Genomic DNA, 17,255 nt, shown 5'->3' with positions numbered 1-17,255 from the left:
ATATTAAACTATAACCTTATCAACTCTCTTGAGTAGATGCAAAAGATCCTATAGCACTGCGGCAATGATTGGAAGTTATTCCATTGTTTGTCCAATATTTATTTGTCAATCAGCATTTTTTAAACCCATAACTTAATCATCAAAACCTTGCTGTTTGTTGAAGCATTCCACATACATTCTTGTTGTATTTTCTATATTATAACTATGTAGACTTAAAAAATACTTATTTTGTTCTACACATGCTTTCTAGATTTCCCTTTAACAAATTTACCCTTAATTAGTTGATGCTTACCCAGATGGCTGATCATTTTGATTATGATCTGGATCAAAATGATCAATTTTGCCTGGATCATGGAAAACCAGATCTTGACCTAGTGGTAATTTATACTTCTAAGGTAACGTCCAACAGAACAGCACCAACTCTTCCTTTTGAGTTTTGTCCCATATAACAAAGAATGGGAAATACAGTAACATATTGAGCATCAGTCAGACCATCATCATGGTAAAGCTAGAAGGATAATGAAAGCTTTTTAATGAAGCATTAACATTTGCTGCAATGATGTATGAACCCTTCAGGTGAAACAATGTTGAGTTAAATGTCACTCAGGGCTAAGCACAAAGTCAATGCACGTTGGTGCATATGTTATCTTGTTGAGGGAAAATAACCTAAACCAACAAATCTATAGTTTAAAAGTACAATTGGATTTAAAGTGTGGCAAATAAAAAGGATGTTGGCTTACACAAGTTTTTCAAAGTCAAACTTAAAAGGAATATTCATACAATTACAAGTTGAATTTATTTATGAAAAACCATGCTAAATTAAAAATTTGAGGGGAAAAAACATATTAATTGTAAGAGAAATGTATCCAAAATCTATTTTTTGGGAATTGTTCAAATTCAGAACTTCATTGCCTGCCAATGAAGCTTCACTTCCTATCAAGGAAATATGGAATATTGCTTGTTATTTTAAATTTCTGTGTATTTGCGTGTGTATATTTTTTTTAAGTTACTGACAAAATGAAGAATCTTATGAAGCTTTATTTTCTGGATGCGTATTATTTGTCTCTGATTTTTGTGTTAAAGTTCCATTTTTGTTTCAGTCTTTTAATTTTAATTCCAGTCAGATGACAGTTCCCCTTTACGGTATGGCGCTCAAATGTTCCAAGTGTGGAGTTATATCTTCAGCTGAAGTATCGGCTACAGTCACCAGTAATGCCATGTTAGTTCCTGTAATTTCAATACTTGATTTTAATTCTGTCTACTGAAGGACATACCAGCAGTTAATTGTCAGTTTACTGAGCACATTGCATGCATGGGTTGTTTGTGTCTTAAATTAAAAAAAAAAAATTAACCTTATGCAGAAAATGAAATTATATTTTATTTTAACAGTTGTGTGACCTCGGATTTGCTGACATCACACATGATTGCTTTAAGTGTATCAAAGCATAACAGTTTTCAGCCTGCCATACATATCATCACTCTAGCTTGCTATCCGTTTCCCTTCCCAATGTGGGGGCAGGCACTAATCTACGAATTGAGGCTAAATCTGATGAGCTAACTATGATGCAGTGGTGAAATGTTAACTTTGCTCATATGTATACGCACACAATACAAATTTTTCAAAAAAGAGAATAATTCTCAAGACAAACCCAAGCATCGCAGTGCTATCAACTTATTTTAATCCAAACAGCTTCATCGCATTGTGGATTTCCATGTTACAGCATTGCATTATGTTAGATTTCTGTATCAATGAATCTCCATCTTAAACCCATCTTACTTGCATTCTTAACCTAAATCCTCCAGATTTGGCTAGGGTGTCTGTATACCTTTGGTTTTTGATTATGTTTGCTTCCACCATTGAATGCATGAATTGGGTATGCACAGCTCTCATTTCATGTTGCGCCTGTAATGTAGCAGGATATCATAGTGCTGTACATGGGTGTAACTTGACGACATTCAACAGCAACAATATGAATATTAAGAATTATTTTTAAATTAGATAGACCATTTTTCTCTGGGTGGAACTGTTGAATAGTAGAGGGCTAAGCTTTATGGTGAGAGGGGGTAGGTTTAAAGGAATTGTGCAGGAACATTTATTTTTACCACAGAAAGTGGTAGATGCCTGGAACATGCTGAGTAGTTGAAACAGGCATAATAAAGCAGTTTAGAGACATTTAGACAGGGGCAGGGAATGGAGGGGTATGGATCATGTGAAGGCAGTTGTGATTCATTGAGTTTTGCATTATGGTTAGCACAGACATTGTGGGCTGAAGAGCCTGTTCCAGCACTGTACTTCTACTTCCTGTGAGGAGAGTTGGGATGTGTGCAGAAGAATACAATCAAAATCAGCTTTATGGAGGATGGGAGATCAGAATTCCATCAGGAAAGATTATCAGGTTTGAAGACAATAAAACCATGGAAAATATGAGTTAGCAAGGTTCAAAAGTTCAAAGGTCAGTTTATTGTCACGTGTACCAATTAACTTGAATTACCATATAGCCACACTAAAAAAAAGCAACAAGACACACAACTACATAAAAGTTAACATAAACATCCATCACAGTGGATTTCCCACACCCTCATTGTGACGGAAGGCAATACAGTCTACTCCTCTTCCTTTTCGGTCAGGGCAGTCGAACCGTCTGCAGTCAGGGTGATTGAAGCTCCCGCAGCTGGTGATCGTAACCCCGACTTCGAGGTGTTTGAAGTTCCCACGTCAGGGGCGATCGAAGCTCCCACGCGGGGCGATTGAAGCTCCCGTGTCGAGGTTGTCGAAGCCTCTGCTGCTTGGAGCTCTCGAAGTCAATCTCTAACCAGGGACTGCGAGCTCCATGATGCTAAAATCCGCAGGCTTCGGCAGTTGGGGCTCCAAGGTCAATCCTCGTCAGGGATCGCCAGCTCCACGATGTTAAGTCTTCAGGCTCCCGCGGTTGGAGCTCCTGAAGTCGGTCTCCAGCAGAGGCCGCCAGCTCATCGATGTTAGGCCGCAGTGCGGACGGAGATACGATAGGGAAAAAAATCGCATCTCTGTCGAGGTAAGAGATTAAAAAAAGTTTCCCCCCCCCCCCCCCCCACCCAACAAGCTAAAGAACACTAAAAAATACAGCTAACACATACTAAAAAATAACAAAGAAGGAAGGGACGAGACAGATTGTTGGTGCGGCGGGCATTGCAGGTGCCACCCGGTGGTCAAAGGTTTGGACATAGTTTAGTGATAATACAGAGATAGAAATCATTGGCTTCTGTTAAAAAGTACCATCGTGCAAGCTGGGCTCAGGTTCCTGTAAGATGGGGAGAATGCAAACAAACTGGTGCAAACTCAGACCATGACAGTAACAGTGGCGTGTGAACAGAATTTGGGGTAGTCCTAAGAGAATGGGTTTAGCCTTGAGAATGTTTAAACAATCTGACAATACAGGTAGAGTAGAGGCATTGAGAAGAGTGATGCGGAAGCAAAATCATTACCAAAATTAAGTATTGTTGAACTTGCGATTGCTTCAGCTGGTGGTGTCAAGCAGTGGGCTTGTCCAAAGATTGTGATTTCTTTATTACAGCACGATCATTAATATTGTGAACATATTGTGAAGATCTTAGAATGGTTGAAGTCAAAAGAGTAACTCTCAATTGGGAATATTTGTAAATATGAAAGTGCATTCTGTTAAATTTTATTTTCTTCCTCCTCTCCTTCAGGGATAATTGAGATAATTGTGACTTAACGATGTTCTAGATTTTACAATACTGCAGCACCATTGCCGCAAGTCAATAATTCCTGTACTTTTCTCCATATATAATCCTATAATTTTCTGCATTCCCAATTCTTCAAAACAAAACAATTACTTATTCCACCGCAATCTTAATCCCTGAAAAAAAATCTTTTCACTTTTTACGTAATAGAAAACAATATCTCAGCAGAAAGTTTGGAATGGAAAATATAACAAAAAAGTATCTTTGATAATTTTGATAATCTTGACCCATTTTGGATGAAAGAATGTTGATCCTTTGAGCAGGAAGAAATAGAAAGTGATGTATCTCACAAAATGTTGATGAACAGCGAATATTGGTGATAGTATAATGACTGAACAAATCTGGGAATAAAGGAATGTGCGGGATAATTTCTGCTTTGATATAACCAGCCAGTGGATGTGTTGTACTATCACCATGTTTACAAGAATAAATGCAGATATTTTACATGCACCTTTTAAATTTTAAATCAAAAATGTCAATTTTCAATTTTATGTTAAAAATGGCAAGAAACCATTAATTCCTCGTATATGGACTAATCCACCATAATCACTCGTGGCCTCTAGAAATCTATCACTTTCCCTTTCCCAAGTAGTTTTATGGAGATGATTAAAAAGGACTGTAACATTTCACCGTGAATCACCTCCTTAGGGCCAAACCTCAAAGTGCATGGAAATTCTAAATATATACTGGTAACAAAAGGCCTTGAGCATACACCTAGGTTCATGTTCTTTTTAAAGGGCAGCTAATAAGCCTTTCCATTGGGCCGGCTCTGTGAACAGAGAACGGTAAATTCATATATCCCTCCAGTTCAAGGACATGTCTTATTTTACTCTTCCCAGACTTGGTTCAGAAAGGGTAAAGGAAGGAGGAGGCTGTATTGATGTATGGTCTAAGGAGGTGACTTTAAGGATAGACAAAGCATGGATAATTCAAAACCTGTCTATGACTTGTGTAACAATGAATCATGAAAGGCCTGGATAGAGTGGATGTGGAAAGGATGGGAGGGGACAAAGGGCACAGCCTCAGAGTAAAAGGATGAACCTTTAGAAGGTTTGCGGAGGAATGGCTTCAGCCAGAGGGTAGTATATCTGTGGAATTCATTGCTACAGACAGCAGTGAAGGCCAGTCTTTAGATATTTTGAAAGTGGAGGTTGACAGGTTCTGATTAGTAAGGGTGCCAAAGGTTACATTGAGGCAGGGGAATGGGCTGGAGAGGGAAAGATTGATCAGCCATGATTGAATGGCAGAGTAGACTTGATAGGCTGAGTGGCATAATTCTGCTCCTATAATTTATGAATGAGTCCAAAGCTAAAGATTGTGTAGAGAAGCTATGTTTTATTATGTAATTATGTTTTGAAAATGCGAAGGACTGGATAACTAATGCAAATGGACATAGAACAATGGCTTGCTATTACAGTCACATGTGTTGGGCTCCCAAACCATCTTTAAGAAGAACGATGGGCATTTTGTCCAATCTGTTCACAAAATACCCCTGTCCTTGGGTCCTATTCCTGTATGTTGCTTTGACATAATCACCTGACTTTGACCTCTCTCACAGAGAGGGGAGGTCTCACAATCAAAAAGACTTTAAGCTGAAGTCTGATCATTTTGTTGAGGTTTTGACTGTTAAGTGACATGTGTTGGTGTCAGTAGTTTCCTGTTCAAGAGAGTTTATTGTCATGTGTCCCTGATAGGACAATGAAATTCTTGCTTTGCTTTAGCACACCAGAACATGGTAGGCACAAATACAGAACAGATCAGTGTGTCTATATACCATGGTTCTCTAGCAGTGCCATCTGACAGGTTGAACATAGCCTCAGAATAAAATGAGCTTCCTTTAGAAAGGAGACAAGGGTGAATTTCCTTAGTCAGAGGGTGGTGAATCTGGAATTTATTGCCACAGATGGCTGTGCAGGTAAAGATTGAGATTCTTGATTGATAAGGGTGTCAGAGGATATGGGGAGAAAGCAAGATAATAAGTTGTGAGGGAGATAGAACAGCCGTGATTAAATGGCAGATTAGACTTGATGGGCCTAAAGGACTAATTCTGCTCCTCGAACTTATGAACAGGACTGTGCAAGAGGAAGTGAGGAGTAAAATGGCTACCGGTTGAAACTCAACAACTAATTTTCCATGATTGGACATGATTAATTAGATAAGCCGTTTCAATGAGAATTGCACCAGCTGGACTGTACTTTTAACATTTTTAAGTGAAAGACAACAATTTTTTTACACTTAAAAATAGCTTACATTTATCACTGTACCTGGGTACACATGACAATACTAAACTTAAACCTAAAACTTGATGGTGAATTGGCAGCAAGTTTTACAACACCCTATGCAGGAGAATGAGCAAGAATTTCAATTTGACCACATATCCTCCCTGTGATAAAGATTCTGACTGTCCACTTTTTTTTAGTTTTGTGGTAAAGTGAATAGCTTTTATGTTGCATGCTATCCAGTCAACAGAAAGACTATATATGATTAGAATCAAGCTGTCCACGATTTACAGATACAGGATGAAGGGAATAACGTTCAGTGCAAGATAAAGTACGATTAAAAATAGTCCGATGGTCTCCAATGAGATAGATGGTAGGTTAAGAGCACTAGCTAGTTGCTGATAGGGTGGTTCAGTAACTTGATAACAGCTGGGACGAAACTGTCCCTTAATCTGGAGGTGTGTGTTTTCATACTTCCGACCTCTTGCCTGATGGGAGAGGAGAGAAGAGGGGTAGATATGGGGCGGGATTGTCCTTGATCATGCTGGTTGCCCTCCCATAATTTTATAAACTTCTATCAGGTCTCACGTCTGATGCTCCAGAGAAAACAATTCAAGTTTGTCTAAAATTTCCACTTTTTACAGGTTCCAATGAAACTTTCCTTTAAAATTGTGGAGGAAGAGATCTAATTATTCGCATTACATAAAATGTAATCATTTCCTGCACTTGGCTCATTTATACAATTTATTAAATTGGGCTTCACGACACCTTACATGAATTGTTCAGCTTAACTGGTGTCATTTTCAGAGTTATTTGACAACCAAGTTAGTTGCTTGAATAGATTCTGTCAGAGCTGCCCTTCCCTGTGAATGTAAGTATCTGTATACAGGAACTTATTAGCGTTGCAGCTGTATGACCTCTGAGCACATTTTGAAGCTGAGTAGTTGGAAGCTGGAAAATAAAGAGCTGGAGTCTTAGTAATAAGATGCTTAAATATTTCTTCTTTAAAGATTGTCGACTCCTCCAGCTGCTTAAATCCAATGGAAACAGCTTCATTTGTTGTCTTCTGGTGTTAATGTTTCTGAGTGTGCAAGTGATCCCATCATATCTATTTTACGTCGGAGTCACGTGAATGACTACGTGAAGACCCCGTCCAGTACGCAAGCATGGCATATCGTCTATCGCATTGCGTGATGACTGGCAGGGTGAACATGATTCTCCTTTCAGCAACAGACCCGAGGTAATTTTTTAAAAAAACTTTCAGGTTAGATCTTCTTGCAGGAACCTCTACTTAGAGGTCGGAGGGGAAACCCCAGTCTCGAACTTCAGGGAACCCCGGTCACAGAGAATCCCGTCCACGGACCTAGACACTCGGAACCGCGGAATGTGGGTAGCGAGCGACGGTGGATTCACCTTTGAGCCGCTGGCAGTAAAATCAGCAGCTTCATATTGGTGGACAACCCACTCGGGAGACCTCAGGAAGCGGGGAGCGGACAGCGGTGGATTCGCCTTCGAGCCACTGGTGGTGGTGCCAGTGGCTTCATATTGGTGCCGGGGGCACCTGGACAGCCGCACCTGAGACCGCGGGGAGTGGACTGCGGTGTATTCACCTTCGAGCCGCAGGTGGTGGTGCCAGCGGCTTATTATTGGTGCTGGGGGCACCTGGACAGCCATTCTGGAGACCGTGAAATATGGGGAGCGATCTGAGAACCCGCTTCGTAGACTGCGGGATGCGAGGAACGGGAGGCAGTAAGTCACATACTGTGCCGCTGGCATTTAAACCACGGCTTCATATACACCCCCCCCCCCCCCCCCCCCCCCCCCCCGCACCGGAGTAAATCACGGCTATCCCTTTTATAGGGATGGCGGTGATATCCCGGCTGCAGTTACTGCGGGGATACCCAGCTCTCGGGGGGGGGGGGAAGAAAGCCCCGACTGGAGAACGCCGTGGAGAAGCCCTGTTATAAGGGACCGCGGGGAAAAAGCTCGGGGGAGAAATACTCGGACGAGTCAGGCTGTGAAGACTCACCGCCGATGGAAGCAACTGTGATCGCATATCCCGCATGGAGCGGTTGATAGATCACAAGCTCCAATGTGACATGCTCCGGTATATGGAGTCTAGTCACCAGGGGGTACTGGGACGCCCATGGCAGCACCTTATTGAGGGCTGCATAGTGCATCTCCCTCGACAGAGGGGAGCATTAGGAGTCACTTCTGGGCTGACTCTGAAGACAGGGGTTTGGCTGAAGAAACCACAAGTGTGCAGAGGGTGCAGGAACAACATTACCAGCAGCAGAAGCTCGACGAGTGGCCGTCGGGTTCAGGAAGGACACAACATCACGCAAGACCTCACATCTTCAACAGCAGCACCCCTACGCATCCACCAGCAAACCACGATGAACTGAAGCTGGTGAATGCTTGAAGGCTGTACAACCAGGACAAATGTATTTTTTGGGCCACAGCCCAGAACGGCCTTCCTGGAAGATGCGCCAACCCCGTACTCGAGCTCCTCTACCTCCCAGGAGCAGATGTAAAATCATGCACACATGTTTGATGCAGCTCCTGGGTCGGGTTGCATAAGTCCTCCCATTCGGATAAAGGTATGGAACCTCACCGATGATGTCTCCTGTCACGGATACAAGTTGGAAATATTAAACTGGTTTGAATATTTACACTGATTTGGGATAACACTAGATTAGTTTATACTGCACACAGGTATGGTTGGAGTTGCCTTTCAAGACAAGGCTCACAAGATGGGATGTGGACTGATCATTGTCAACAGCCTCAACCCGCATGTGCAGTATAGACTTTTCTGAATAACTTCCATGTGATCATTTCCGCTCACAGGGTTGAAGATATTTGAAATTTAACTGGATGAGGCAACGATACACTCAGAGGCGTTACAAAATGGGCTAACTCCAGTTTCCAGTTGAGTTAACAAATAAGTAGCATGGCCAATCTGGATGATATTGAACATACTGTATTTTACTAAATTAGCCTTATCAGCCACATAGCTATATTTGAGGAATTGGTTCTCACCCATTCAGTTAAATTTAAATTAGGTTGATACCAACTGAAGCTATTGATTATTGGGATACAATCATCCATTTATTGGTCTGGGATCAGCTTTGAGACAAAAATTAGACCTCTGCTATTTTTAGCTGAAACAATCAAAGTCACAATGATGGACAGCTTTGCTCCACTAAAACCTCTTATCCGTAAATCTTCAGTCATTTCCAAACTGATGCTATTGCCCAAAGATGGGTAATTTACTAATACCATCTCTAGTTACGGAGACAGATGGGATTAGCATGAGTTATCAAGTGTTCAGTCATGGTATCAACTGCCAATGGACACCAGGTGCATTCTGTGCATTAAAGGGTGTGTGGATATGCATAAACTGCATGCACGTCCAAGGTGATACACTTTGGTGGTGGTATATGTTAATCACAAAGGTACAATCAATCAAAGTATCCGGTGATAGTTTTACCAAACTGCATTTAACACTGGTGTATTATTATGCAAATCAATGACAACACAGAATTAATGTGTGATCACAAAGTATTTAATGACAATGTGGATTGATAGAACACTAACTATTGAGTTGCTTGCATCCAGTTTCAATCAACAGTGAACGAGGCATACAGTGGCGAAGGGTGCATTCTCGCTACACTAGGAAGGAATGTTCTTTTATGTCTTCCTCCATTTGGCCTCAATAGACGGGTCTTGCAAAATTCAGCAAGATTCCCGCTTCCGGGTTTCATAGTGCCTGCCTGGGTTATATACAGTACATATGGCTCCTGCTGAGGCGAAGAATGAACATAAAACCTTACATGGTTAATTCCGGATAAAAAGATGCTGGTTCAGTTGTGATGTTGAAACCATCCTCTGCATGATAAAATCAATTCATAGACTTACAGACTCTGAGAGATAATTTCTGCGGCTCGGGTTGTCAAACCATAGGCGTTAAGAGTGCTCACTACAGATTGCAGGGATAGCACCAAATAGCAGCAATCTGCATAGGAGATGAGAAGCATTGTTTATGCTTCTTTACGTTTAACTCGGCACAGATGTCTGACACATTGAAATTCAGTTTTATGGGATTATAACATTAAGTTAATATTCCATTACTGCGCCTGAAGTACCTCATCATTTGGCTGATGAGTACATAAACCACTCTGTCCGGTCTCACCCTCTGATATCCAGAATATGAAGGTATCGTCAGCTTAAAACCTCCCAGGCATAGGGACGCAGAGATATGGGTTGTTAACATTGTACTACGTCACTTCACTGATGGGCACCAGCAACATCCCTGTCCATGGTCATACTCACGTACTAGTGATTACGCCATGGCACTGAGTACAGCGCTATGGGTCCAGTCATTGCAACACTGGATAGGATGATCATATCTGCGGGCTATAATAACATGTTTTGTTTATGATTAATCAAGCAGATTAGACAGGGACACAACACCAAACTAGATGTTGCATATCCCATGGACCTTGGGTTGCGTGTGATCACGCATTTACACCAGTATGTCAAGGTTCCTAAGAGCCTTATAGACTGACAGCAATATTATTAGTTACATAAAATCTTGTTAAAAGGAATCACTACGAACCTTCTCCAGATGGTTATATGGGTCTGGCATATACAGGAGTGTACATTGACATTGAGTCTCACTCCACAAGGACAGCTATACCTCAGCAGCAGGGATGGACCATATCCTAGCGGTTGCAGGATGGTCAAACTATTGATCTGTCCAAATATTCAGAATAAACCTATTGCCAGATCAGGGGTATTTGCCAACTCTATGTTAGGTATGGTTCATACTTCCTCCAGGTTGAGGGAGGTTACTATTGCACTATTATTCATTAATAGCATCAACATGTCTATATCTATGTCATGTCTGAATGCATTCTTAATGTTCACTCATTATTGGCCTACTGATGCAGTGTATGATGCCTGGACTCGGTTCCACGGCATGAAATCACAGAGCTTTAAAATCTTCACGTAGTCACTCACGTGACTCCGAAGTAAAATAGTAAGATTAAACGAGAATTTACCAGTTTGAAGTTTGATCTTTATTTTATGAGGAGTAACGTTGAGGGATTACGTGCCCTCCGCTCCCAGCCCTCTATCATAAAGTTCAACTAGTATGATGGTTCTCTTATTTTACTATGTTCAGTTCAATAACTGTTATCCGTGATTTCACACCGCTGCTTTGAAGATTGCCACGCATGCGTACTGGACGGGGTCTTCAAGTAATCCCTCAACTTTACTCCTCATAAAATAAAGATCAAACTTGAAACTGGTAAGCTGGTTTAATCTTACTATTCACTGCTGGTAAAGTTAATCCATCATCCAGAAAGGAAATGATAGTGTTGATATTTCTTTGAGTTACCTGCAGCAGAACACAGAGGAAGAGGCTTTTGTTTCATACATATGTCAATTTTGGAATTCTTTATTTTTGAGGACTATTTTAGAGATAACTGTTTGTTGACTGTGATCTGCTTAACATCTGTTGAGGGCATTGTGTACTTGGCTGAAAGATTTTGTCTTGAATCCACGTTTTTTTTTTATCGAGACATGGCTGAATTGGGTGATGTTCCCATTCGAGTGTAGTGTTACTGGGAAAATAAGCAAAGGGCACACTGCTCTGCAAGATGGAGAAGAAGGCCACTTGTGGATCTCTAAGGGATTTGGGGATTTCTAAGCTTTACCTGGACCTCTGTAATGAACCGCTCTTGAGTAAAATTGAGCTTATTGAAATGCGCTAAGTAATGCCCCTGTCCCACTTAGGAAACCTGAACAGAAACCTCTGGAGACTTTGCACCCCACCCAAGGTTTCCGTGCGGTTCCCAGAGGTTGCAGGTGGTTGCCGGAGGTTGCAGCTAGTGGAAGCAGGTAGGGAGACTGACCAAAACCTCCGGGAATCTTCGGCTTGTATAAAGATCTCATCCTGGTGTTAAAATTAAATGGCTTGTTTTTTGATCCTCAAAAAGTTTATGAGCTTAATAAGTAAAATGTTGGATCAGTGAAGTCTGACAGGCTTCTGGCTAATCCAGGCATTTAATTTTTTTGCTTCCCTTTGACAATCATCACAAACTTGTATTTGAGACTGGCAAAAAGTCACACAGTGTCACAAATGTACAAATTGGTCATTAACTTGTGGGAAGGGAAATCTGTCTCAGGAACTGTGAATTTTCATGTTGCTCACTAATTATTTGGAAATGGCATGTCACCCTGCCGGATATTCATAACACTTGAATTAATTGTCTGTTCCACTAAAGTTAAGTTTAGTAATTAACTCCACAATCATGCTTTTATCCATGTAATAATAATTAATGACCACCAATGAACCTTTCTCATACAGGTAGTCAATTAAATGTACAAGTGATTCGCTTGCATGTTTTATTTTTCAAATTTTAAATAAATAATGTTTCCCCATTATGACATCTTCTCTTTAAGTGTAGTCTTTCTTTCTATCTCTCTTTCTGTGTCTGATTTGGTATGGTTGACAGAGTTGTACAACACAAAAATGGCCCCTGAACCCCACTTGTTCAGACCAAGATGCCCCATCTAAATTAGTCAAATTTGGCTGCTTTGGCCCCTATCCTACTAAATCTTTCCTATCTATGTATCTGTTGAAATGACTTTTAAATGTTGTTATTTTTCCTGCCTTAACTTCTTCCTCTGGTAGCCCATTCCACATACTCACCACCCTCTGTTTGAAAACATGGCCCCTTAGATTCCTATTAAGTCTTTATCCTCTCAGCTTAAACCTATACCCTCCAGTTCTCAAATCCCTTACCCTGGATAAAAAGTCTATGTGCCTGCACCCTATCAATGCCCTTCATGATTCTATGCACCTCTATAAGGCCACACCCTCAGTCACGCCTGCCCAACCTCTTGCTCTAGCTCAAGCCCTCCACTAATTGTATTTAACTCAATTTCATAGCCTGTTTCTCAATCATTTGATTTCTTTGATCTTCTAAACCTCAGAAGCTCTGACATTTTAAGTTTGCATTTCCAATACATATGTGAGTTAATAATTATTAAACCAGGAGGTGCAAGAACAAACTTAAATGACAACACAAATGCCTCACATGAGTGATATCAGGGACATTCTGTCGTGTGAGATTAGTAATCAACTCAGGATATTGAATAGATAAATTCTCAACCATCATATTGGATAATTTGTTGATTACATGCAAGGACAAAGTATGTTTAATTGATACTGTGAATATACTGTGGAGATTATTGGCTTTCCCAAGTTTTGACCTGGCAATTTTTAAGTAATAGATTTCTGGTTATTTGGGTTACCTTCTTGTCAGAGAAAAATTATGTGAGGGTACTGTTCATGATTGGTTAGTATTTGCCCAGGATAGACACAAAAAGCTGGAGTAACATAGCGGATCAGACCATCTCTGGAGGAAAGGAATAGGTGATGTTTCGAGTTGAGACCTTTCTTCAGTATTTGCATCCAATTCAGAAGAAGATAAATCTGTATTTGCAGGGTTTCTTCTAACAATTCCTCAGGTGGAGAAATATTCCTCAATATGTATTCACTCTAAAAGGGAGGTGTGAGAAAGGACAATCGCACAAACTGTCACAAACATTATGTCAAGAACTGTAGAAACAAGGAACTGGTTTAAACAAAAGGTCACTAATTGCTGGAAGCAACTCAGTGGCTCAGGCAACATCGCTGGAGAACATGGATAGGTGATGTTTCAGGTCGGGACCTTTCTTCAGACTGATTGTGTGGGAGGGTTGGGAGGGAAGGAAGCTGGAAGAGAGGAGAGGTAGGACGATGCCTGGCAGGTAATAAATAGGTGGACACAGGTGAGGGAGGGGATTGTTGAGATGGTTGGAACAAAGGTCGAAGATTAATGCAGAAGGTGTGAAACAGACAAATTGAAGAGTCAAATTGTAAAGCCACAGAAAGGAACACCAAAGGAAGGGGAGGAGAGAAATAAGTTCCGCTGGTCCAAGTGCAAGATTTTGACAAAATGGTCGCCGAGTCTACGCTTGGACTCGCCGATATACAGAAGATCACATCGGGAACACTGGATGCAGTAGATGAGGTGATGGTTTGTTTAGTTATATTGACAGAGTATTAAATACTAACCACCTTCAAGTGGTGCCTTTTTACACATCTACCTGAGGGAGGTAATAGGATCCTAAATTAAAACGATATTCAAGTGAAAAGACGTCCAATATTTTTGTTGTAAAACAATTTACTGGCCTGCTTTATCTGGTGAAGGTTCTAGAGTCATAGAGTGATACAGTGTGGAAACAGGCCCTTTGGCCCAACTCACCCACACCAGCCAACAATGTTCCAGCCACACTAGTCCCACTTGCCTGCGCTTGGTTTATATCCCTCCAAACCTGTCCTATCCATGTACCTGTCTAACTGTCGAGAATGAAGTTTTGAATTTGCAAACTTTTAACTCAACATTTTAATAGACTCTTAGAGTTAAGTCAGAAAGCTTATAAAAACATGTATAACCGTGGATCAATTGATGGATCCTACATTCTGTGATTAAAGATTGTGGATTGAAGTCACATCTGGAGAAGTATTTAGGTTGTTAGTTTAGTATAGTATTTACAGGAGTGTTGCACTGCCAGAGACACTGTCCTTCATATGTGTTATTAAACTGAAAAAATATTTATCCATTTGCCTGGAAGTAAAAGATGCAACTCTTTAAAGAAATGTATGGGCTTTCAATTTGGTTCTGAGGTTCTGTAACGTGCTTAACAAAAGCAGGTTACCTGCTTGTTAGCACATTCTCCTTGTGAAAGTTTGCTACACACATTGTGGCTGTATGTTTTCAATTTCACATTTAAGTAATATTTCAAAATGGTTATCTGGAAATGTGTTAAGTGGATGTAGTGTACCTGGATTTTCAGAAAGCATTTGGTAAGGTTCCACATAGGAGATTAGTGGGCAAAATTAGGGCACATGGTATTGGGGGTAGAGTGCTGACATGGATAGAAAATTGGTTGGCTGACAGGAAACAGTGGGGTACCGCAAGGTTACTAGTGGGGTACCGTAAGACTCGGTGCTGGGTCCGCAGCTATTTACAATATACATCAATGATTTAGATGAATGGATTCAAAGTGACATTAGCAAATTTGCAGATGACACAAAGCTGGGTGGCAGTGTGAACTGTGAGGAGGATGCTATGAGAATGCAGGGTGACTTGGACAGGTTGGGTGAGTGGGCAGATGCATGGCGGATGCAGTTTAATGTGGATAAATGTGAGGTTACCCACTTAGCTAGCAAAAACAGGAAGGCAGATTATTATCTAAATGGTGTCAAGTTGGGAAGAGGGGAAGTACAACAGGATCTGGGGGGTCCTTGTTCATCAGTCAATGAAAGTAATGAGCCTGTCCCACTTAGGCGACTTTTTAGGCGACTGCAGGAGACTATGCGGTCACCACATGGTCGCCACATGTTCGCGGGTGGTTGCCAGGGAGTCGCCTTCATGGTCGTGAGGAGTTCCCGCATTCTGGGAACTAGTCGCGGACTCATTGGGGGAAAAAAAGGTGAGCAGTAGTTTTCAGCACCAAGGATAGCCGACGGGTAATGTTAAATGCCCGCCGAGCTTCTCAGCCGTGTATCTCTGGCTTCTTAAAAGTTGTCTCCACTCCTCCCTCCTTCTCGTCCCTCTCTCCCCCCTCTTTTAAAGGACCCCATACACTGTGCTTTAGCCGTCTTTTTGCAGCCCCAACTTCCTGTTCAGCGCAGTGTGTGCCTGATTCACCTTGGCTTTGCACCGTGTTAATTTTTTAGATAGTCGCCGGCAGTCCGCTGAAAAATCGCTTAAGTGGGGCAGGCCCATAAGCATGTAGGTACGGCAGGCAGTGAAGAAAGCAAATGACATGTTGGCCTTCATAACAAGAGTAGTTGAGTATAGGAGCAAAGAGGTCTTTCTGCAGTTGTACAGGGCCCTAGTGAGACTACACCTGGAGTATTGTGTGCAGTTTCGGTCTCCAAGTTTGAGGAAAGACATTCTTGCTATTGATGGAGTGCAGCATAGTATCACAAGGTTAATTCCCGGGGTGGCGGGACTGTCATATGTTGAGAGAATGGAGCAGCTGGGCTTGTACACACTGGAATTTCGAAGGATGAGAGGGATCTTATTGAAACATTAAGATTATTAAGGGTTTGGACATGCTGGAGGCAGGAAACATGTTCCCGATGTTGGAGGAGTCCAGAACCAGGGGCCACAGTTTAAGAATAAGAACCATTTAGAACGGAATGAGGAAACACTTGTTCACGCAGAGAGTTGTAAGTCTGTGGAATTCTCTGCCTCAGAGGTGGTGGAGGCCGATTCTCTGGATACCTCCCGAGAGAGTTTAGCTCAGTCCTCCTTACAGCCGTTTACATCCCCCCACAGGCTGATAAATCCCTAGCCCTGGACAAACTGTAAATGAGCTGGAGAACTCCCACCCGGAGTCTGCAGTCATTGTTCTGGGAGACTTCAACAGAGCCAACATGCAGAAGGTTCTCCCAAAATATTACCAACATATCTCTTTTCCCACCAGGGGAGAGCAGACCCTGGACAATTGTTCCACCACATTCAGAGACTGCTACAAGCTCATCCCCCTCCCTGCTTTAGGGAAGGTTCCATTCTACTGCTGCCTCCAAACAGGCAGAAACTAAAACAGGAAAAAACGGTTTCCAGGGACATTTACAAATGGAACAATAAGGCTGATGAGGTCTTGCAGGACTGCTTTGACAAAACTGACTGGCATTGATGATGTTGTTCTAATAGCAACCATCTGCACTTACCCAAATCAGAAACCCTAGGTCAGAGGGGGAATTCGTGCCAAACTCAAAGCACGGACCACTGCCTTCAACTCAGGGGACGCCAAAGCCTACAAAGCAGCTAGAAATGACCTCCGGAAGTCCATCAGGAAAGCCAAGAGAGTCTACAGGGACAAAGTGGAATCTAATTACTACAGGCCCTGTCCCACTTACGTGTCCTTGGCACGCAAATTACGTGACCTCGTCGTCGCGTTGAGGCACAAGGCCATCGTGTGGCCGCGCGAGGCCGGTCCCACTGAGAAGCGCGGAGGGATATGGAGTTGTGCGCGGTATCGCGTGGCGCTCCTGGATTTTGTACCGATGAAATCTCCGCGCACCACCGGACTGTCGCGTAACTGACGGCCAAAGTGGGACAGGCCCAAGACCCTTGCGCGTCTCACCTCCAACAGCAGCAGAAGCAGGCAAACAATCGTCGAACTCGGCCTGGGACTCAAGGCCGTTGAGGATCCGGGTCCGCC

At 42.1% G+C, this 17,255-nt stretch overlaps 1 protein-coding gene across 8 annotated transcripts in view; it reads left to right on the top strand.

The window, feature by feature from the left end:
* The window catches only part of adgrb1a (adhesion G protein-coupled receptor B1a), a 549,195-nt gene that overhangs the window by 471,594 nt on the left and 60,346 nt on the right, over nt 1–17,255 (top strand). For 6 of the 8 annotated variants that reach the window (XM_055633873.1, XM_055633875.1, XM_055633871.1 and 3 more), the window contains one exon: nt 1,121–1,219. The exons of the other annotated variants lie outside the window; for them this stretch is intronic. In XM_055633873.1, coding sequence (XP_055489848.1) covers nt 1,121–1,219 — 99 coding nt within the window. The remainder of the gene's footprint in view (nt 1–1,120; nt 1,220–17,255) is intronic. 8 annotated transcript variants of the gene reach the window in all.

The sequence above is a fragment of the Leucoraja erinacea genome, chromosome 4 (assembly GCF_028641065.1).
Source record: "Leucoraja erinacea ecotype New England chromosome 4, Leri_hhj_1, whole genome shotgun sequence".
Lineage (NCBI taxonomy): Eukaryota > Metazoa > Chordata > Chondrichthyes > Rajiformes > Rajidae > Leucoraja > Leucoraja erinaceus.
The sequence above is the reverse complement of the archived record's forward strand: the minus strand, read 5'-3'. Positions and strand labels throughout refer to the sequence as shown.